This window comes from Ahaetulla prasina, chromosome 15, assembly GCF_028640845.1.
Source record: "Ahaetulla prasina isolate Xishuangbanna chromosome 15, ASM2864084v1, whole genome shotgun sequence".
Taxonomy (NCBI): Eukaryota; Metazoa; Chordata; class Lepidosauria; order Squamata; family Colubridae; genus Ahaetulla; species Ahaetulla prasina.
The window spans coordinates 17,261,197-17,284,570 of NC_080553.1; the positions used below are offsets into that span (position 1 = coordinate 17,261,197).

A 23,374-nucleotide genomic window follows, 5' to 3' on the forward strand; every position below is an offset into this window, starting at 1 on the left:
TTTTCTTTTTGCACTACATGCCTTACTGCAGGGGTGTCCAAACTTGGTCCCTTTAAGACTTTTGGACTTCAACTCCCAGAGTCCCTCAGCCAGCAAAGCTGGCTGAGGAACTCTGGGAGTTGAAGTCCAAAAGTCTTAAAGACCAAGTTTGACATCCCTGCCTTACTGTGTTGTTCAAGTATACAAAGCGGTATACAAAACATGCTATTTCCCCTCATAAAAGTTATTCCCCGATTTTCCCCTTCTCCCCTTCAAAAGTGGGGAAATAACCCATCCGATCGGCCTTGTCTCTTCCGAAGTCCGCGTTCCTCCCCCCCCCCCCATCAACTTCAGAAACATTTGGCAACGCGAAACCCAAGTCAAAACGCCGGAGATGCATTCGAGAACTTTTGCATAAATAACTTTTTAAAAGGGATTTGTACAAAAATAGTTTTGCATAAGGTCAAGATGTAACGGGGGGAAAAAACAAAAAAACCAAGAAAACCACGAACCACAGTCCCGTAGGCAGAAAAATGCAGGGGTTGGGGCCCACCTTCAGCGGCGCAGAACGACCGTTTCGCTTCGGAGGCCCGCAAAAAAGTCTTGGTCCACGCGCTCTTGGCCGCAGCTCTGAGTTGGCGTCTCCGTTTCTTTCCCGGCACACGGAAATCCCAGGAAGCGAACGGTCCCACCGGAGCACCGAACGGCTAACCTGGCTGTCATACGTTCCCACGCGCTCCAGTCCGTTCTCTCGACATCTACGCCGCGTGTTCGGGGGGGGGGGAGAAAAATAAAAGCCTCTTCCTTCAGTCCTTTTTCCCCCTCCCCAGCCCTGCCTTCCTTCGCCTCTATTTACAACTTCTGTCCTTGCAAATACTAACTCAGCTTCTTCAGCAATTTCTCTTCCGTTTGGCTGAACTGGACGCTGACCGACATCTCCGCGATGAACTGCTCGCAGCCTTCCCTGCTGACCTGCTTGCAGTAACGGAGGTCGATGAGACAGATGCTCCCGCAGCGCTTGAAGTACGACAGGCACTGATCCGTCACCTTGTTGCAGTCTGTAAGAGAAACAGGAGGGAAGGGTTCATTTAGGGACCGTTCAAAGTTACGACGGCGCTGGAAAAACAAAAACAAAAAGGGACCGGCGACAATTTTCCAGAGCTCACAGCCGGGTTGTCCACTTATCGGCTGGAGGGATTCACTCCACAAGGGTGGCAAGAAAAGTCATGAGATGGGGCGAAACCCACTTAGCAAATGTCTCGCTGAGCAACAGAAAATTTGGGGCTCGCCTGCGGTCCGAAAGTCGAGGAATACCTGTAGTATGAGTTTGACCCCAGGTCAAATGCAATCCATCAATCTCCAAACATCTGCTGCCGAATTCAAGGAATCCTCGAATTACGACCGTCGTTAGAGGAGCTGAATTTCCGTTGCTAACCGGGTGGTGGTGTTAGGGTTAGCGCTTGATTTTACCAGGGTTTTTTTGGCCATGGTTGTTAAGCAAATCACTGCTTGTTGTGAAGCGGAATCACACGCTTGTTAAGCAACTCCGCCTTTCCCCCATGTTGGAAACCGGCTGGGAAGGTTGCAAGCAGCAATTGGGTGACCTGGGATTTATTTTATTTATTTATTTATAATTTATATAAATGCTGCAACCGCCATCAATCCATGCCAGTTTCCAAGCGCCCAAATTTCAATCCCTTGGATTGTGGGGAAGCTGCAATGGTTGTACATCCAGGGACCGTTTGCAAGTCACTTTGTTTCCAGGATCATTCACTGTTTGGTGAATGTCCCTAAAGGAACGGTTGTAAGTCGAAGACTTCTTGTATTAAAGAACAATGCAAGGTACACAGGAGCAGGGGTCTCCAACCTTGGCAACTGAGGAGCTCCCAGAATTCCTCAGCCAGCTTTGGATTCTGGGAGTTGAAGTCCACAAGTCTTCAATTTGCCACGGTTGGAGACCCCTGCACAGGAGCATGAATCAGAAATTCGTTGCTTCCATAGCTCATCTTGTTGGTTTTCTGGTTTTCCCAGTTGCAATGTATGCGACTGGGAAACTGTTATTTTATTGTATATTTTATGCAAACTGGTGTTCCCAGTTGCAATGTCTGGCTGTGAAAGTTGGACCATAAGAAAGGCTGAGTGCCAAAGAATGGAGGCCTTTGAACTCTGGTGCTGGAGAAGACTCCTGCGAGTCCCTTGGACCGCAAGGTGATCCAACCGGTCAGTCCTAGAGGAGATCAACCCTGACTGCTCTTTAGAAGGCCAGATCCTGAAGAGGAAACTCAAATCCTTTGGCCACCTACTGAGAAGGAAGGACAACCTGGAGAAGAGCCAAATTCTGGGAACGATGGAGGGCAAAAGAAGAAGGGGACGGCGGAGAACGAGGTGGCTGGATGGAGTCACTGAAGCAGTCGGTGTGAGTTTAAATGGACTCCAGAGGATGGTAGAGGACAGGAAGGCCTGGAGGAACGTGGTCCATGGGGTCGCGATGGGTTGGACACGACTTCGCAACTAAGAACGACAACAATAGCTCATCCCGTCCCAACTTTTACCAACCCAGTAAGATTTTCCTCTGGGGCTGTTTTTGATGGCCGGTGGGCCACTAAAATCAAGAGGAATCTTTCTAAGGACTCTACCTGTTGAGTCTCTCCCAGCCTACCTTTCAAAACAACCTCGGTTAGGGAGTCCCGCGTGGTGGTCCCCACCGCCGTTAACAAGTTGATGGACTGGTCTGTCACGTGATTACAGTAGCTGAGATTAAGTTTGGTCAAGAGAGGCATGTGGCGGATAATCAGACGCAGAGAAGCATCGGTGATGTCTAAGCCGGACAGGCGGAGATCGGTGATGTTCCGCAGCTTGCTTCGGTTGTCGATCTGGCCTGCGCGAGTTAACAGAAGGCAGCAAAAGTCTTGTTATTATTTAATCGGCAGAGGCTATGATTCCACAGGTAAAGCCACACCTGGAGAAGACTTTTTAAGCTTCTGGGTGCAAAGAGATGGTCAAATGAAATACCCTTTCTGTAAAAAAATCTCACGCAAGAGAGGACAAATTAAAAAGGGGTTGGTCACAAGGAAAATAACTAACCCCATCCTTTGATACAAGGTGGGTAGTTCACCCAATGTTTTTCCAAGTGGACCGTTTTAAGAGGGATGGACTTCAATTCCCAGAATTCCCGAGCCGGCATGGGGAATTCTGGGAGTTGGAAGTCCACCCCTGTTGTGTCTCGTCCGATCTCACCACAGCCGGGGCCTTCTTATCTGCTTCCGAACACGGAGGAATTTCCTAGTATGCCTCCCGGCCCCAGCCCTGGCTCCATGCCCAGACAGGCTGAAGAGGAGGAAATACCTCCAGCCCCCAGCTCTGGCTCCATGCCCAGGCAAACAGAGCAACTAGACCCCTCCCCCTCCTCCACAGCATGTGAGCCTGAGGGAGGTCTATTGCCAACAGCTGCCGACTGGAGTGACCCTCAACAGAAGGAAGAGGCAACAGAAGGAAGGGAGGGGCAGGCCTGGATAAGTGCTGAGTCATGGAGCCACAGGATCAGCTTTCTGGCATTCTCTGAGTCAGGCAAAGTCTAAACATATCTTGCTGAAGTCACTTTCTGGTCTCCTGCCTGCCCTGAGGATTTTGCTAGGACTTTAGCAGAGCTGCAGAGGCACGCCTGATTCGGATTTCCCTGACCCAGCCGTCAGCGGAGGAGTGGGACACGACAACCCCTCTTAAAACGGCCCACTTTGAAAACCGCTCTTCTAAACCCGTCCTTTTTAACTTGTAGCCTAACAGTCTCTGAATAGGATAATTTATACACCTTTTAAAAAAAAAAAAAAATCTCACCCCACACCTATGATTCTACCTTACCCATTTCCTCTGCCCCACTCTTGAGGCCATCATCAGACCCCCCAAGTATGGGAAACCTGATAGTTTCAGGTTTTGTCCTGAAAACAGATATCCAAGTCTTGTTGCTTGGAGTCCAAAATTGGGGATACGCACCTGGCCGGTTGTCAGTTGGCGGCGACAGGAGGTCTCGCATCTGGGCATCCTTCAGGCCTTCCACCCATTGGCTGTCCAGAGTTCGAAGGAGGGGACAACTGGAGCTGCAGAGTGCGGACACAGCAATCCACGAGCATCCAGCCAAAAGCAGATCCCGGAGACCTACAGGGGAGGGAAGGATGCAACCCTCAAAACCGATCGTAACTTCAAGACAATCCTTCCCCTCCTTCGCTCTCTACACTGTCTCACGTAAGGAGGATTGTCAGGACTCCAGTTAACACACCCAACCGAATCAAAAGTCCAAGACAGGCCTGTTCCTCAAAGTACAGATTTATTAGGCATGTCTGGGCTCCAAGATCACCGCAGATGGGAACTGCAGCCAAGAAATTAAAAGACACTTGCTCCTGGGGAGGAAAGCTGTGGCAAAGCTAGACAGTGTACTAAAAAGCAGAGATATCACCCTGCCAACAAAAGTGCGTATAGTCAAGGCTCTGGTTTTCCCAGATGCAATGGATGGCTGTGAAAGTTGGGCCATAAGAAAGGCTGAGCGCCAAAGAATTGAGGCCTTTGAACTCTGGTGTTGGAGAAGACTCCTGCGAGTCCCTTGGACTGCAAGGGGAACAAACAAGTCAGTCCTAGAGGAGATCAACCCTGACTGCTCTTTAGAAGGCTAGATCCTGAAGATGAAACTGAAATACTTTGGCCACCTAAGGAGAAGGAAGGACACCCTGGGGAAGAGCCGAATGCTGGGAACGATGGAGGGCAAAAGAAGAAGGGGACGGCGGAGAACGAAATGGCTGGATGGAGTCACCGAAGCAGTCGGCATGAGCTTAAATGGACTCCAGAGGATAGTAGAGGACAGGAAGGCCTGGAGGAATGTTGTCCATGGGCTCACAATGGTTTGGACACGACTTCGCAACTAACAACAATACTGGCATGTCTGGGGAAACTCAACTCTAAACCCCTCTCTTTGGGTTTCCCCCCAGTTAAAAGTAATGTTTTCTTCCCTCTGCCCATGCAATCTATCACGTGGTTCAATCAGGTCGCAGTCCAAGGATCAGTTAGTTGGTCTCAGATCCCCTCACCTCCTTGCGCCTGGTGGGAAAGTCCTCGGCTCTCAAGAGGAAAGAATTTTATTTTGGCTACAGTCCCCCAGCTATCTCTGCCTCCTCCCTGCCATTCCTACAGCTCGACTCGGGGGGGGGGGAGAGGGGGGGAATGCCGGGGGGGGGAATGGCTTCGGGGCTGGTGGGAGCTACCTGGAAGCCGGGTGATAAGCCAGCTCAGCTGCTTTTTCGAGATATTTGTCCAGCTCAAATCTAGCGTAACCGGCTGTCTCCTGATGATGCCACTCAGCATCAAGGGGGTGATGGATTTGCAATGGTTGAGGTCTATTTTGGTCCACAGCCTTTTATCGCAGCACCTGGAGGAGAGAAATAGCAGAGGAGAGGCCTGGACCACCATCTCGGAAAGGAAGACGAGGCTTACAACCGCAACGGAGGCCCCCCCCCCAAAAAAAAACTTTCTGCTGTGAAGCGAGGCATTTATATAAGGTGGGGTTTGCCCCGTTTTACGACTTTTTCTCGGCCAAGTTGCTAACTGACTTTGCCTGTCAGAAGGTCGCAAAAGGAGACACTGGAAACGTGATATATGCTTGCCAGTGGCACAAACGCCTGAATTCTGAGGTTGTAACTGCATTTTGTATTCTGCGGCACCGAAAAGAACCCCCTCTTTCTTTTTTACTTTAAACTCTGCTTTTTCCTTTCTCATCTTTAGATGTATTTTATATTGAGCCCATCTTTATATTGTTATACAACAAGCTCCAATAAAAGCCCCCCAAAAAATAAAAACTAGGACAACACCCAGGTTTTCCAAGCCCCACTGAATTCTCGCTTCTCTTTATCCTGGTCCGAGTCACAGCCATTGCAATCCTGCCCTCCAGTCCCTAAGGGGTCCTCTGATCCTCCCAGTAAGGGACTCCCAATTCTCCCAGTGCAATCCTGCCCTCCAGTCCCTAAGGGGTCCTCTGATCCTCCCAGTAAGGGACTCCCAATTCTCCCAGTGCAATCCTGCCCTCCAGTTCCTAAGGGCCCCTGACACCCCAGTTCCAGCCTGCCCTCCGGTTCCTAACAGCCCCCTCCCCCGATCCCCCCCATTCCTTACCACCGATTCCAGGTCCGGCACACCCTCATGCAGACGCAGAGTTCCCTGGGTCGGAGGCAGCGGAAGACGGCCATCCACACCTCCCTCTGCATCACGTGGGCCGCTCCGTCGTCCAGCAGGAGCGAGTCGGGCGGGGGACTGATGGGGGGCGGCCGTACCACGTGCCGCTCCATCTGCATGCACTTGGGGGGCGAGAGGGAAGGAGGGGGCCGGGCGATGGTCCTGGGGGTGGGGGTGGTGCTGCTGCTGCGGAGGCTGGAGAGGAGCTGGTGGCGGAGTTCCCGCGGTGTCCCGTTGAAGCCCTTGGTGAGCGGGTGCGGCTGCTCCGGGCCGAGGTGGTGCTTGGCCTCCTCGCTCTCGCTCTCCGGCTCCGATTTGATGGGTTGGTGGTCCTCGTTGGCCAGGCTGTTCTCGGTCTTCTGGATCTCCTGGTTGAGCTCCTTGCTCAGTTCCTTGCTCAGTTCTTTGTTGGGCAGGCGGGCTTTCCGACGGATCTTGCATTTCTTCTTCTCCCGGGACTCGGTGCCTTCCGAACTAGGCCCCGCGGTGGGCGAGCTCGAACGCGACTGGTCGCTCTCCTTGGTTTTCGGAGGTTCCTCTGGGAAGACCTCCCCTCCTTCTTGCTTGAAGCGCCGCAGGGGTTTGAGGGCGGCCACCCGGTCATCCGGGGTCTTCCAGGAGCGCCTCTAGAAAGAGGGAAGATACCCCGATATCAAAAGGAGACTCAATCAACGATGGTGCTAAACCGTCGTTGGAGGGCTGGGGAATTCTGGGAGTTGAAGTCCACCCTTCTTGTAGTTCCCAAGACTGAGGAACGTTTCGACACAGATAGTCCTTGACGTACGGCCGCAATTGAGCCCAAAAATTTATGTCGCTAAGCGAAGTGAATGAAGTTAATTCACAGCTGTTGCAATAAAAGAGGTTTTTGGGACTACTCATGTGTCTTAATGTGTTTTAATGACTCAGTAAGCCTAGGTCACAACATATAATCACTGGTGTCCTATGGGGAAGATTGGGGGGGTCGGGAGAAATCCATACAGATGAAGAAATTACCTTTTTCCTGAACAGCTTCTCTTCTTTCCCAAGTTTTAGCTACGGTCAGAGAGGGAAGGAAGGAAGGAAGGAAGGAAGGAAGGAAGGAAGGAAGGAAGGAAGGAAGGAAGGAAGGAAGGAAGGAAAACATGAATTTTATTTTGTCACTCTTCCCATGCCGCTTGGGGGAATTCTGGGAATTTAAGTTTGAAAGGCTTAAAGTTATAGAGGTTACGAAACACTACTCTAGGTGGCTGGCTAGTTTAGAAACGCACTGTCAGGCCTGGAAGCCATCTTTTTCGTTGGCCCTTCAGGCCTGCCACATTTACTGCTGTGGGAAACTGGGAAGGGGGGATTGTATGGAGCTGGGGAGATATGTAGTCATAACAACGCTCCTTTCTCAGAGAGTCAAGGACATCTTGACAAGGGTACTTACGGGACCGCCTGCTGTTACCACATGCCTCCCACCGACCCGTACGCTCTCACAGAGAGGGTCTTCTCAGGGTGCCGTCCGCCAAGCAGTGTCGGCTGGCGGCCCCCAGGGGAAGGTCCTTCTCTGTGGGAGCACCTACTCTCTGGAACGAACTTCCCCCCGGTTTACACCAATTGCCTGACCTTCGGACCTTCCGCCGGGAACTGAAAACGTATTTATTTATACAAGCAGGACTGGCCTGACTTTTTAAATTCTAAATTTAAATTTTAAACTTTTAATGGTAATTTTATTGGGTATTTTTATGGTCAATCGACGGTTTTAATTTGGCCTTTTATTGAATAAGTTTTTTAATGGTTATTTTAATATGTATATTAATTGTTTTAAATGAAGGCTGTACACCGCTCTGAGTCCTTCGGGAGAAGGGCGGTATAGAAGTTTGATAAATAAATAAATAAAAATAAAAAAATCTTGCCCTGCACCAGGAGGGATGTGCTTGGGAGGCATCTCCAGTTGGGACGGTGCATTGATTGGACCATGTGATGGACATGTAGGCGCTGGGCAGGGACTCGGACTTTCCTTTGGGTGGGGAAAACCTGGGAGCTTTCAGATTCGGGTTTTCCCAGATGTGCCCATATGACATCTCTAATGCAACGGAACTCTGAGGAACGTCAAGCCTCGGAGTCTTCTCTCATTGGGGGTGTTACTTGGAATACTGACACACGCATTTAAACCTCTCCCAGCTGATCCCTTTCAGAGGCGCTAGAACTGGTGGTGGGTGAAAGGGAAAAGGAACGCTTGGGGGGGAAAGTGAAAGTAATGGAAGCAAGCATGTCTCTGAGAGACAGTGTTTCAAGGTCGTTTCCCAGTAAAAATGCAGCTCCAGGACATCTTACCCTCAGATTGACCGTTTCAAAAGGCATCTTCTCTGAAATTGATGGGACAGTGTGGGGAACCAGCAATAGGAAGTGCCCAAGAGGGGGATTTGGCGCGCAATTTTTCAGATTTTTTAGATTCATCCGTCTCTGCAAATGTGGATTTGTACCAACCAGGTTGGAGAAAACGGTCCGATCGCGGCTTATAAGGGAGGGCAAGACAGTGCCCGTTTTTACTAGGGGTCCCAGCTCCTGATTCCTCCTTGTACTACGCTTCTTCTAAAGAGGCAGTGTTGTGGTCCGCCAGCAGCCTGCGGAGCTGGCAGCGGAGTCGGACAGCGATGAGGCTGAGGAAGAGTGTGGGCCAGGCCTGGAGGCTGGGGAAGGCCCGGATGAGGGCTCTGCGTTGGAGGCTGAGGTGGGGCCAGGGCCATTGGGGAGCGATGTGCGGACTCCGGAGCCTCCAGTAATGAGGCAGAGGAACAGGAGGAGCCTGTTACTAATGCATGCATGAGAAGAGCTGCCAGAAGGCAAGAGCAGCTCAAGCAAAGAGGACGAGAGATGATTGGCCCCTCCCATAAGGCTTAAAAGACCAGCAATGGCGTTTGGGCTCTTTGCCGGAAAACAATGTTGATAGCTTCATCTTGTTGCATTTTGTTTTTGTATCGGTGTCTTCTGAACGTTTGCCAAGAAAGGCCTTTGGCAGTTTGCCTAATTGGACCAAGGTTGGTGATAGGACTGAGGAATTTGTGTTGGGAGGAATTTGCTTTAATTTAGTTGAACTACGCCGGGAGTGAAGTAATTCTCAGCTGTTCTGATAAAGTTTGTTTTTACACTGACTGAGTTTCCTACTATCTCCTTGGGCCTGGGTCACAACAGGCACCTCCTTCCCCTGCCTTTTCACCCAAAACACCCAAGGAGGAAAGATTCCCCGGTCTTACCCTTTTCCTCATCGCCGGCTCCTGGGGTTTCTCGAATTTCCGCTTGCGGCGCAGGTGGGCTTCCTCTGAGGACTTCCTCCTCAAGAGAGGATCCAGTGGGGGCTTCGGGGGCCGCTCGTCGGATTTCTTGCGGGGTGATTCCTCGCACTCGACTTTCCGCTTGGGGATCTCGGGGACGACTTCCTTGTTCTCTCGGTTGACCTTCTGCTCTTTGAGCAAAGAGCCTGGCAGGTTGGAGGCATATTTGAAACCAGGGCCCCGCTTTTGCTTGTACGCCAGAAAGAGACAAAACACACAAGCAAACTTTATATCTTATGCCTTTTTTTCCCCCCTCTCCTGGAAAGGGCTAATTCTCTCGCTAAATTGGGGAGCAAACTTCTTGTCCATGCATTACAGGATGTAACATAATCTTGTAGATCTACTGGCAAAATGCACCACGCGAAAAAAGAATTTTTTTGTTTCCTTTTCCCGAGCCACCCAATCGTTGCTGTAAAACTCACTTTCCCCGTTTTCCCAGCATGGTTGCACTTGGGACATTCCCAACAATTTGGAAGCTCCTCGTTCACCACGCCGTCCGATTCCCGCACCTAAAAGAGAGGGAAAGGGAAAGAGAAAAAGAGAGAGAGAGAAGTAGAGAGAGGAAAGGAAAAAAAACAAAAGAAAGTTTTGTGAACTCCTCCTGTTTACCCAGGCAGGAATGGAGAGATCTGCCCCCTTCTTATCTTATTCCTGTTCTATTCATTCATTCCATTTACAAACTTCCCATCTCCCTCCCAGAGAAATCCATTACAGGTAGTCCTCGACTTAACGACGATTTGTTTAGTGACTTGTTCAAAGTTACAACAGCGCTAAAAAAGTGACTTAGGACCAGAGGTGGATACAACAGCAGGTTCTGACCAGTTCTTGGAGAACCGGTAGCGGAAATTTTGAGTAGTTCGGAGAACCGTTAGTAAAAATTCTCACTGGGCCCACGCCACCATCTATTCTCTGCCTCCCGAGTCCCAGCTGATCGGGAGGAAATGGGGATTTTGCAGGAACCTTCCCCTGCCACGCCCAACATGCCACGCCCACCAAGCCATGCCATGCCCATCAAGAACTAGTAGTACAAAATGTTGAAACCCACCACTGCTTATGACCTTTGTTCGCATCTATGACCCTGATCATAGGGTCATAGATGTGAACAAATGGTGATGTGATCGAAATTCAGACAGCTGACTCATATTTATGAAGCTGCAGTGTCCCAGGGTCACGCGATCCTCTTTTGTAACCTGACAAACAAAAGTCAATGAGGAATCTGGATTCACTTAACAACCAGGTTACTGTCTGATTTGTTTAACAACCGTGGCGAGAAAGGCAGTAAAACGGGGCAAAACTCACTTAGCAACGGAGATCTCAGGCTCATTTGTGGTCGTAAGTCGAGGACTTTCTGGAATAAGCCCCTGTCCTTACCTTAAGGCACCCGGGATGGATGATTTCATTGCAGATGGAGCACTCCATAAGCATCAGATTAAATTTGCTCTCTTCTTCCTCCACCGTGTCTTCCTTCCCTGCTTCTCCGCATACCAAACAAACGGCGGTGTGGGGTAGCACCGGCTACAGAGGCAGGAAGAAAGGACAGATCAGAGGACGGGACATGGCAGCAAAAGGGATCGGAGCAAACAAGGAATGCCTCTGCCTGGAGCGAGCTTGGCAACTTTTATGAGCTGTGGTCTTCAACTCCCAGAATTCCTCAACTGGCCATGCTCAGCCAGTCCACAAGGCAGCGTGGCTGGCTGAGGGATTCTGGGAGTTGAAGTCTACTAGCCATCATAACTGGGTGAGGGATTCTGGGAGCTGAAGTCCACAAGGCAGCATGGCTGGCTGAGGAATTCTGGGAGCTGAAGTCCACAAGGCAGCATGGCTGGCTGAGGAATTCTGGGAACTGAAATCTACAAGGCAGCATGGCTGGCTGAGGAATTCTGGGAGCTGAAGTCCACAAGCCTGCATGGCTGGCTGAGGAATTCTGGGAGTTGAAGTCCGCAAGTCGTGGAAGTTGCCAAGCTCGTAGTCCTGGAGGCAGATCCCGATTTCCACCCTGAAGAACATCGATGGCACTTACCGCGATGCACTGCCTCATAATGCAGGACTGTTTCATGCGGCCAGGCCCCCCAAACTTCTTCATGTCCTTGCAGAAATGACATTCGCCGCACTCTGTCCGCAAGCAGGCCTCGCACTTGCGACATCGCGTCCTTCTCCGACGCGCGCCTGCTGTCGTCCGGTTCGCTGCAAGCTTCACAGCAGACGAAGGGCCCAGCTTCCCCTTCGGACGCCCGACTGTCCGGTTCTGGGAAAGAAAGAGAGAGGGTGGGGTTTTTTTAAGGCTGGCCACCTACCATACTGCTGGCTGCTGCGAACTCGCTCCCGTTTGGGGCTGATACCCTTGTAGGGAACAAAGCAGACGTTACGGCTTACGATAAAACTTTGGTTACCAGTTCCTCTTTCTGCAAACCTAAAGTGGCAACTCTTCAGAGTTGGGATGATACGGTAAACCACAAAATGAGATTAAAGAGATGCAGACAACAGAGAACGGACAGTAATAAGAGCTTTCCGGCTTCGCTGTTGTACAAACTCGGCCAGATGGACCCTAACGGGCCTAACGCCATGGAAGAAACGGGCGGAGTAGCCGTAAAGAATTCATGGAGAGTCAACTTGGAAAGTATTAACACACAAGGAAAGGTTAAAAACACCTCACAAATTAGTTGTAATACAGAGGAGGAGGAAGTCTGTTAATGGTTGACACATCGGGCTAGAAACCAGGAGGCAGTGAGTTCTAGTTCTACCTTAGCCATGAAAACTGGCTAGGTGACTTTGGGCCAATCACCAGGGGACCCACCTTAGTTCCCACCTTAGCCATGAAAAGATTAATGATGAAAGGTTACAGTTGTTTGTGGATTGCAATGAATAGTTTATGCTTAGCATTGCAGTTTATTCCATTCGTGATAATTAGGCAAACCATATAATGTGTGAATGCATCACTAACCTCCAAAGCAAAAGTTAGCAAATCAATAAACATGAGAAAATATATATATATATATATATATATATAAACGATTTGTATATTTGATTTATTGTGTTCCATTTGGAGTAAGTGTTTGCTGGTGCCAGCCAAATCATGGTGATGGATTTAATACACATCAGCAAACTGCACACTCCTGTAAATTCTTTTCTTTTAGCCGATTGAGAATTTTTATAATCCTTTCTAAAAACTAACGTGTCTGGTTTTGTTGTCCGTTGTTTCCATTTTTCTATGCTGATGTTCCGTGTTTTTGTGAATCACCCAGGATGGTCTGGAGTTGGGTGTCATCGAATTGAACAAATAAATAAAATAGCTATAACTGGGAGTTTTGCCTGGAAATTTCATCTATGGATCAGCTGAAGAAAACCGATAGTAAGACGTTTTTCAGCAGCCATTTTTACAGACTTTTAAGGTTCTTTTATCGGATCCTTTGATGGTTTCCCAGTTGTTAGTCAAGACACCAAACGGATCAATTAAGAAATAATTAAAAATCTTTGACAAGGCCCAACATTTTACCTCAGAACTGAGATCGTCTTCACGTGCAGCTCTTAATTGAAAACAATGGCCAAAACAAAATGATTATTTTTTCAAAAAAATACATTTTAGGAGCTACAGAAATTCTCCTTCCAAGAAACTCACGTAAGGTGGATCCCCAAATTAGATCCACCCTATTTATTTTTTAAAACATTGATTTCTACAGCTATGCATCTCAACCCACTGATTTTAGATGGTGAACAATCCTAAAACAATTAGAACTTTTTAAAAAAAAAATAATGTTCGTTTTTAAAAAAATAATGAATACCGTTTGGTGTTTTTAATTTAACCCAACCACAAAAGTAATAAACCTACAAGACAAAATGTTAAAACAACCCAATTCGTTGCCCTGGATAAATGTTAAAAAGGCAGAATAAGGAAATATATACAAGGAATAATATTACAAAAGAGGACGCGGCTAGTCCAACAGCAAATTAAGGAATTAAGAAATATATTTTCAGTTGGGGCTACAGGGAAAGAAATTTGAGAATACATCAAGAGGGCCAGGTTAAAAAAATATATATATACACCTTTGTTCTGAGTGAATCAGGGTTAAGAATATATATATATATTTTAACAAAGATTGCTTTTTCATTTCTAAATACTAGTGCAAATTTAAATTGGTTAATCTTAGTAGCTTCCAAAAAATTGGCTCCGAGTCTTAGTTGGTGTGCATGGGGGGTCCTTTCTCCTTCCCCTGCTCACATTATACGAGCCCTTTTCAGATGTCCCTGGCATTTTCTTGCATTTACTGTAAACAGGACACAGAATCAGTTCCCTATCTTGATGGCATTAAGTCTTCCAAGGAGGGAGAGGGAGAGAGACAAGGGTGCTGTCACACATATACGCAAGCAACAAACACACTCCTCCTTCACTCCTAGGCTAATTCACATCTCCAAAGCACACCCAAGGTCTAACTTCCTGCCCCTCTGATTAAAAGAGGAGACGAAGAAAAATAAAAACAAAGATTGTTTTGAGTTAAAAATCTCCTGCCACAGTCAAAGCAAAATTTTTCTTCCAAAACAATAAAGAAAAAAAAAACTACCAAAAAAAAAACCCTACAGTGCCGTTGGCTTTTGAAGACTTTCTTTGCCCCCCCCTCACCCTTCCTTCCTTCCTTCCTTCCTTCCTTCCTTCCCCCTTCCCCCTTCCCTCATTTTTCCTTTCTTTCTCTCATTCTTTCTCTCCATCCTTCCCCCTTCTTCCCACACTTTCTCTTTTTCTCTCATTCATTCTTTCTCTCCTTCCTCCCACTCTTCCATCCTTCCTTCCTTTCTCTCTCTCTCTCTCATTCTTCCTCTCCTTCCTTCCCCTTCCTCCCACCCTCTTTCTTTCTTTCTTCTCTCCTTCCTTCCCCATCCTCCCACCCTCTTCCTTTCTTTCTTTCTCTCATTCTCTCTCCTTCCTTCTCCTTCCTCCCACACACTTTCTTTCTCTCTCTCTCATTCTTTCTCCTTCCTTCCCCATTCTCCCACCCTCTTTCTTTCTCTCTCTCTCTCATTCTTTCTCTCCTTCCTTCCTCCCACCTCAACTTTCTTTCTCTTTCTTTCTTTCTTTCTTTCTTTCCTTTCTCCCTTCCTTCCTCCCTCCTTCCTCCCTTTCTCTCTCCTTCCTTCTCCCCTTCCCCCACCCTCTTTCTTTCTTTCTCTCCTTCCTTCCTTCTCCTCCTCCTCCCTTCTCCCCTCCCTTTATTCCAGCCCAAAGACTCTGCTTCCAACCCAGCCTTACTTAAGAAGGAGAAGGCAGCAGGCCAGGCCGGACGCTGTCTTTTGGAAGGTCTCCCCCACCTCGACTCCCCATACACACACACACCCCATTTCCTTGGCCTGCCCCTCCTCCTCCTTGGAGAAAGGACCCCCCACTCCTGCCCTCTTACAACCCCTGCAAAGCAGAGAGAGAGAGAGAGAAAAGAGAGAGAGAGAGAGAGAGACCCCCGGTGCAAACTTCGCCTGCCATAAAAAAAAGAAAGAAAAAAAAGAGAAAAGCCAGACAGACCCACCCACCCACCGCCATGCAAGCAAGCAAGTCTGCACCCCCACCCCGTGCATCTCCTGCATTCATTCACATTCTCACACACACACACACACACACACACACACACACACACACACGAACACGCCACCTGGTCCTGCTCCGAGTCGTAGTCTTCCTCGTCCGGGCTGGCTGACATAGCCATCTCTCACGGGAAGCCCAGCAAGGGCCGGGCTGGCATGGCTGGTAGCAGGAGCAGCAGCACTGGAAGGGCTCTAACCCGGCTGGCTGTCCGTCCCTCTCCTTACCCCCAGTGGGAGGAGGAGGAGGAGGAGGAGGAAGAGCGGTGGAGAAGGCCCTCATCCATATGCATGAGCGCAGAGGAACCAGGAAGGGGCTGAGCTTCCTAGGCTGCCAATGGCAAGCTAACCCCGAGTGGAACAAAAGACGGGCTCTCCATTGGCTGCCCAAGCCAGCTGAAGAGGGGGGGAGGGCGGCAGGGGCAGAGAGCTGGGGAGGGGGCGGAGGAAAGGAGGGTCTTTGCTGGTGGAGGAGGAGAGGAAGGCCTGCCAGACCCGGTCAACGGGGTGGGGGGCTGCTTGCAAAACTCCCTTCCTTCCTGGCGCAGCAAGGAGGGGAGGGGGAGTTGAAGTCCTTGCAAAGGGGAGTGGGTGGGTGGGGGGGGCTCTTGCTTTGTGTCCACCCACACAAGGGCAGCGGAAGCAGCTTAACGGCAGAAGCACCGCTGGGAGATGAGAAATATATATATATATATATATATTTAATATGAAATGTTTTTTGCATGCATGCCAAAAAAAAAAAAAAACCAAACGACATACTTTGATTCTCTGTGCCTGCCGGGGGGCTCTTCCCACCCCACCCCACCCCAGCCGGCAAATCAACCAAGCAGCCAAGGTTGCAATAAGTCACAATCACCCCTTTTGGTGGGGCACGTCCCCCTTGGCTAAACCGCTAAAACCTTGAACACTCTGTCTGGCCTTTTTATTATTATGCGCACTTCAAGGCACAGCATTTAAAGTAACAGCCGCCCTTAAAGCAATGACCCAATGTTTTCTCTACAGCAATTTCAGGGGGGGAAAAAAACTGAAATTGTGGGGTGCACCAGGAACCCCAAAGGGAGCTAAACAAACAAACGAACGTAATTTGGCTGAAATTATGCCAAAACATACCTGGGAGAAGAAGAAAAAAAAACTCTTTTTCCGGAGGGCAGAAATATCTTTGCAGGAAAAAAAACAACAACCACCCAGTAGTGATTTAAGGATTGAGGTCTGTAAGCGAAAGAAACCAGGATGGCCTACCTTGGCATTTTTCTTAGGCCAGGATACCACGGGAATCCCAGTGATGGCCAGATTCTGGTCATCCTCTGCATGTTCCTTCAGGATATTCTGTTTCCAAAGCAAAAAGAAGGTGATGGAAATATAAGGGTTTTTGCAAGGCCCCCCGCATATGACCTCCCGTATTTTTCGGCTTCGTTTTAAAAAAAATCATAAACCACGTCTCAAGACCTGGAAGCCATCGTTTTATATTTTTTGAGCCTTCAGGCCCGCCACCAATTCTACTGTGGGAAAATCGAGAGGTGGGGGGGATTGTACGGAGTGAAGATGGTATGTAGTCAAAAAAAGGACAACAAAGAATGTTCTTTCTGCGCCAACTCAGTAAGCTCAAACTGCCCAAGGAGCTGCTGATCCGGTTCTACAGAGGAATTATTGAGTCTGTCATTTGCACCTCTATAACTGTCTGGTTCGGTTCTGCAACCCAACAAGACAGACGCAGACTTCAGAGGATCATTAGAACTGCAGAAAAAATAATTGCTACCAACCTGCCTTCCATTGAGGACCTGTGTACTGCACGAATCAGAAGAGGGCCGTGAAAATATCTACAGACCCCTCACATCCTGGACATAAACTGTTTCAACTTCTACCCTCAAAACGACGCTATAGAGCACTGCACACCAGAACAACTAGACACAAGAACAGTTTTTTCCCGACGGCCATCACTCTGCTAAACAAATAATTCCCTCAACACTGTCAAACCTAAATCTACACTACTATTAATCTCCTCATCGTTTTCATCACCAATCTCTTTCCACTTATGACTGCATGACTGAAATTTTTTGTTGCTATCATTAAGGGTTAAATTGCAACCTATGACCATCATTTGTGTTGTAGATGTTGTACCATTGATGAAGGTATTTTTTTTTCTTTTTCTTTTATGTATACCAAGAGTGTATGCACCAAGACAAATTCTTTGTGTGTCCAATCACACTTGGCCAATAAAGAATTCTATTCTATTCTATTCTATTCTATTCTACTCTACTCTACTCTATTCTATTCTAAATAACATTCTTTCTGGAAAGTCAAGGCCCTTGTGCCCTGCAGCTGTGCTGAGAAGAATGAGGAAGCATCTTCTCTCTTCCAAGAGGCTACCTGATTGGTTCATGTGATGGACGTGGGTGAAGGGCAAAGACTTTAACTTTCTTTTGGGTGAGGAAAACCGGGAAGCTTTTCAGATTCCAGTTTTCCCAGACGTGCCAATACGGCATCTCTTAATAAAAATTAGCTTTGAGGAAACTCAAGCCTTGGAGTTTGATTTCGTTGGGGGTGTCCTTTGGAACCCTGACACCATGGCTTGTAAGGTTGCACGTGGGTGGACCCAGCCATGTCAGCTAATTCCATAAGCCATAACAAAGCCTATTTCGGCGGATCGTCCCACGCGAAGCAAATCAAGGTGGTTTAATTGGACTTGAGGTTCGGGGTATTGTGTGAATCGGAGTCACAAGAATTCCTGCAAAACCATCAATTCTGAATTGGGGTAGAGGCTACTGCATGAAGAGATGGCCTTGAGGCGCCTCTCTTAAATTTGGAAGCCCTTGCTTCACCTAGCCTTGTAGAATGGCATCCCCACACCCTAAAAATTAATTAAGGATCCGCTACATTTTCCAGAGGGAAGGAAAATAAAGCCCTCATTAATTGTTCCTGAAAGAAAAGTAAAAAGTAAAAAAAAGGGGGCCTTACAGATTTCAATTTTTCCAAATTATTAAATTTAAACTCTTGAGAATGGAATGGAATGGAATGGAATGGAATGGAATGGAATGGAATGGAATGGAATAGAATAGAATAGAATAGAATAGAATAGAATAGAATAGAATAGAATAGAATAGAGAATAGAATTTATTGGCCAAGTGTGATTGGACACCCAAGGAATTTGTTTTGGTGCGTTATTGTGGGTTATTGTATCATATATCATCTTTTCTTTTTTTTAAAATTGAAATGCAAAAGAAGGAAAGAAAAGAAACGAAACGAAAAGGATGACCACACACAGATTTTAAAAATGCATAATAAAAAAGGGGTTAAAAAGTTTGGGCGATAAGAGCCTCTCCTCCCCTTTCTGTGTGCAACCCCCTACTCGCAATTTTAAATATTTGTACTGCATGCCAAACATGGACGACAGTCCTAAATATCACCGTTAAAATGTAAATCCATGGGACCACTTGTCTGAAGAAAACGGGACATTCATTCTCTCCTACAATCTCCAAAAACCACGCGCCGATACCAACCATAAACAGAGTTTGTTCTCAAATTTCTCAACACAACACAACACAACACAATCCTGCAAATCGCTTGTAGGGGCACGGTTAAAGCTTACGACTGCCCTCACAGCACAAGCTAAACCATGGTTTAATCACTGTGGGGTTTTTTTTTTAATGGGAGGGTCCACAAATCCATTGCTCGTGTGCTCCTAAACTTGATGCCTTCTAGATTCCATGGGACCTCAAGCCCAAGCCAAGACTGCAAGTACATGCACTAAACCATAAACCACGACTTACAAATGACACCGGGTGGGCTATAGGCTCGGCCACCAACCAACAAACTATGTCTCAGGTCTAAGAAAAGACACGCCTGTTACACACCTTCATGTCTTCCAGGAGAGCTTGAGGGTCTTCAATGCCTTCGGGGACGCATTTCTTGTTCTCCGGAAGAGATTCCAGTTTTTCCACCAGGGCCTTCAAACCTTTCAGCTCAAATTCGGTCAAGTGAGTCCATTTGGCGGGGACCTCGGTGGCAGGAGACCCGGTGGGAGTTTTGGAATAGTCCACCGTGGCTGATTTGATACTTTCCTCCGACTCGTTGGACAGAGTCCTTTTGAAGAACCGAGATTTTGGCTTCCTCCCCAACGTCTCTTTCCCCTCCGAGTGTGTGCTGTTAGGAGAAGAGGGGAGGTCAGACGAGATCTTGGGGACTTTTTCCGGATTGTTATCCTTGTCTTCCTGAGCACGCACATCGCACGAGTCCTCATCCATGTCTCCCCAGGAATCGGATGAGAAGCTATCCAAGCTACGTTTCCTCGAGGTATCTGGGACAGCAGAGAAGACGACAAATTAAGACCTTCCAGAAGGTGGAGTGCCCCGAGACCTCTAGCAATGACCACCAAAGTTCTAGTTCAACCTCAACTTCAATTACTTCTATCTTTTAGAAACACACTGTCAGGCCTGGAAGCTGTCTTTTGCATTAGGCCTTCAGGCCTGCCACGTTTACTGCTGTGGGGAACCGGGAGGGGGGATTGTATGGCGCATGGGTGACACGTAGTCATAACAACATTCCTTTCTCAGAGAGTCAAGGACATCTTATCTTGCACCTGGAGGGCTGGAACTGGGAGGCATCTCCAGATGGGATGGTGCTTTGATTGGGCCACGTGATGGACGTGTGGGTGTTGAGCAGGGACTTGGACTTCCGTTTGGGTGGGGAAAACCTGGAAGCTTTCAGATATGCCATCTCTAATAAAATGGAACTTTGAGGAACTTCAAGCCTCGAAGTCGTATTTTTATTTATGGGGTGGGGGGTGTTACTTGGAAGCCTGACATGATTTATCCCCCACATCTTAGCTCTTTTAAATATACAATCTCAAGCAGGACACCAACCCTTACAAACAAATAGAGATTTTTCCCGCACGTCTTTTGAGGCGTTGAGTTATCCAAGCCAGGCCCTACTTGAAAAAGTTCCTGCTGTCAACGTTCCAGAACGACCCAACTCCAATTAAAAAACTCCCGAGACAAGCTTCATCCCAAAGCCTTTCATTTATTGGAATAAGTATACCGGCACATCTGGGAAAACCCGAATCGGAGAGTTCTGGGTTTTCCCTCAATAAATCAAAACCCCAAATCCAGCCCCTGCACCCATCAGTCCATCCCGTGGCCCAATCACCACCCGTCCCAACTTGAGGCCCCACTACAACCACTCCTCCTCCAGAGGCAGGAACGCCCTAACCTTGACCGAAAAGAAAGAATGCTATTATGTCTTAACTCAAATCGCTCTACCTAATCCCTCCACTCCTACTTTCCCAGGCGCAAGAAGGTGGCAGCGTGGAAGCATCCGGTGTTAATATGGCTTTCCAAAGCTGACATCTGCAATCACCTTTCCCTCTCTCATCACTGCTGCTCCAAATAATACACGGAGGTCCAGGCCAATTACTTACCAATTAACATTGATTCTTGTAGATACTCCCTGTTGAAGTGAGAGCGCTGGGTTAGACAGAACACGTATCTCTCCAAAACATACCAACACATCTCATAGTAAAACGGGTAGCGGAACTTGGCTTGTACCTGCAAGGGAGGGGGAGAAAAACACATAGGAACATGTCTGAATGTGGGCCACAATTTGCTCAGATGGAAACAGAGAAGCTATCTTCAAAAAAAAGAAGAGAGAGAGAGCCTTTTCTTCACTGACCAACCCACCCGACAATTTACACCTTCCTGTGAGAGGTCATTTACCAGATAAGACCTTCAATTTAACGGAGACGCCTTATCTTACGTGAGTTGACTTCACAATCACCATTAGCCATGGTTCTCTTGAACCACCATTTGTGGGAGAAGTCACACCATCAGCTGGATCTATAGGCAGGACAAGTCATTACCCGGTGGTTTCCAAACCATAGTGACCACTCATGCAACCAACCAACCAACCAACCAATGACACTCGTGTTTTCAATTGTGTGATCTGTTTTGCCTGATATTCTCATTGTTCGGACATCTAAAAGAACTCCCTAATCAGAGCTGAGTGACCAAGAGGCCAATGGAGTCTAAACCTTACCCTTAGGAGCATCCATACTGAGGGTCAAAAAAGTCAAGATATATATTATTCTTTTTTGACACACACACACACACACACACACACACACACACACAATCATGTACCTCAGCAGACACCTCTGCTTGCGCTGCCGAGTATCTTAAGAGGGTTGACCTTAGCTTTGGATCTGGGCAACCATGGAATAAATTCAGTTTTTGCTTCTTCATGGCTAAAAGGACAGGACTGGTAGGACCTCAGCTCTCTGCAGAACTCTTCAGCCCTGGCAAACATACGTTTTTCCCCCCCATCTCTGGACCCACTCTTATCTCTGGGTTGGCATAATTTATTGTGTTGGTGATGGTTCAGAGGTGGTCCATAATTTGTTTCTTGGATGCTCTGCTAGGAAGACAGGTGTTTGGCCCTGCCCGTTGTCAGGAGAAACATTATACGTTCTTCAACTGTCCATTCCTAAATATGTGTAACTGCCATTCGAAACTGGGGCATCGGCGTCCCCTCCCTGACCTGGAGCAAAGAGTTCCAAATCTCAGGCTTCCCGTGAATTCTTGTCATTCTTTCGCCTATTCCGAAGGGACCTCCAAAATTTGGGAAGCCTCTCAAACCTCACCCGTGTCAAAAGAGCGGCGTTCGTAAAAGGAACTCAAATCATGCATTTTCTCCCCTCCCCTGTTTAATTTCACGACAAAAGAGAGCACTGCGGGGAAACAAAATTTGCAAAGAGTTTGACTTACAAATAGGTAGATGGCTCTTTCCACCCCTCGGCCTTCAAAAGGGTTTCAGCCACACGCCTGGGGAATATATTAAAGACATCGTTTGCTCAATGATTTCCTGACATATTTTTTTGTTTTGTTTGTTTGCAATTCACCAAATTTAGTTCTGCCTCTTTTTTAAGGGTGGGGGAGGGAGGGCGAATGGAGGAAACCAATGATTTAAAATAAATAAATAAATGCTGAAGACAGTGAAAATAGCATGCAGTGCTCCCTTGCTGAGGAGGGGGGTGGGGTGTCAAACTCTAAGCATCAATTTGAGTTCCTAATAACTTCGCGTCTCTGGACTCCGTCCCATGGCTAACTGTCTCTACATTGCCTTTTGCACACCTGCTAAGTTGCAGGTGTGAGGCCAGACATTTGCACGCACACACCGCAAAAAACAAGGGCTTTTCCCTTGCAAGCCAGAAGTTTCAGGGAGCTCAAAACAGGCTAACACTTTTCTCTTGCCAGTTTTTGAATTACGATAGTTGGAAGCAACTTTCTGTTCGAAGTGGTCTTCTCCTCTGATCCAGGAAGGTGGCTATTCTCATGAGAAGGTTAGGGATGTTTAAGAGTAGGTCCCTCGGCAACTAGCCACAACCTGCCTGTTTCCAGGCAGTCTCGCACCCGAGCTACATTTTTATTGTGGGTCAAATCATGAGAGATTTGGCCGTCACTCTATGCTGCAGCAAAGACGAAATCTGGGATAGAGCAGAACAGAATATCAGAGTTGGAAGGGACCTTGGAGGTCTTCTAGTCCAGGGTTCTCCAACCTTGGCAACTTTAAGACTGGTGGACTTCAACTCCCAGAATTCTGGGAGTTGAAGTCTACCAGTCTTAAAGTTGCCAATGTTGGAGACCCCTGTTCTAATCCAACCCTCTGCTTCGGCAGGAAACCCTACACCACTTCAGACAAATGGTTACCCAACATCATCTTCTTGGATTCCTACCAAGGATCCAAATTTGGCTTGGGGTTGGCATTGCGAGTACATGCCCAGAGTTCTTGAGAAAGGGGTAGGGTACAAAGGATCTTAAGGTTGCCTTCCTTGGGTCGTCCTCTTATAGGCCCTTTCATGGACTACGTTTGAGAGACATCACATCCAGACTCATCAGGAAATCTCACTCCATCTTACATACATTTTCACACCAGTCTTTTGCTGTTGGTCTCTTCTGTTTGGACTAAACTTGACCACAGTGATGTTCGAAGGCTATCAGTAAAGATGAGCCTTAGACATTTTGCAAAATAAGGCTCCGTTTTCTCGCACGCTTTGGAGAAGACTCCAGCCTCTCATTATCTCGATGTTTTTTCAGTAGTCCTCAAGACCTGCCTTTTGAAAATCAACATGGGCTGTAGATATTCCAACAGTCCTAATGTATCTCCTCAACTGTCCCTCTGGCATTACAACAGAAGCCTACACGATGTCGGGAATTAGAAGCTTGATCCTGTCAAGTTGGGATGGACCTACGCTGCTAGAAAATCAAGGCATTTGTTCTGATCATCTTCTTAAAGAGGTTTGATCCTAAACAGTGCTGGAGCCAGGGCACTATGGC

The 23,374-nt window shown here is 47.8% G+C and overlaps 1 protein-coding gene across 6 annotated transcripts in view; it reads right to left on the reverse strand.

Moving 5' to 3' along the window:
- Nucleotides 1-384: 384 nt before the first annotated feature.
- Nucleotides 385-23,374, reverse strand: part of KDM2B (lysine demethylase 2B) — a 40,875-nt gene continuing 17,885 nt past the window's right edge. For 3 of the 6 annotated variants that reach the window (XM_058158523.1, XM_058158529.1, XM_058158528.1), the window contains 14 exons: nt 20,464-20,590; nt 18,902-19,344; nt 16,290-16,376; nt 11,509-11,733; nt 10,860-11,003; nt 9,910-9,997; nt 9,411-9,685; nt 7,186-7,224; nt 6,133-6,818; nt 5,229-5,392; nt 3,970-4,131; nt 2,639-2,857; nt 861-1,037; nt 385-737 (listed from right to left, as the gene is read on the reverse strand). In XM_058158523.1, the coding sequence (XP_058014506.1) occupies nt 535-737; nt 861-1,037; nt 2,639-2,857; nt 3,970-4,131; nt 5,229-5,392; nt 6,133-6,818; nt 7,186-7,224; nt 9,411-9,685; nt 9,910-9,997; nt 10,860-11,003; nt 11,509-11,733; nt 16,290-16,376; nt 18,902-19,344; nt 20,464-20,590 (3,039 nt within the window). In that variant the 3' untranslated portion in view covers nt 385-534. Of the gene's footprint in view, nt 1,038-2,638; nt 2,858-3,969; nt 4,132-5,228; nt 5,393-6,132; nt 6,819-7,185; nt 7,225-9,410; nt 9,686-9,909; nt 9,998-10,859; nt 11,004-11,508; nt 11,734-16,289; nt 16,377-18,901; nt 19,345-20,463; nt 20,591-23,374 lie in introns of all 6 variants that reach the window. The other 3 variants (XM_058158524.1, XM_058158525.1, XM_058158527.1) reach the window with 3 other exon arrangements.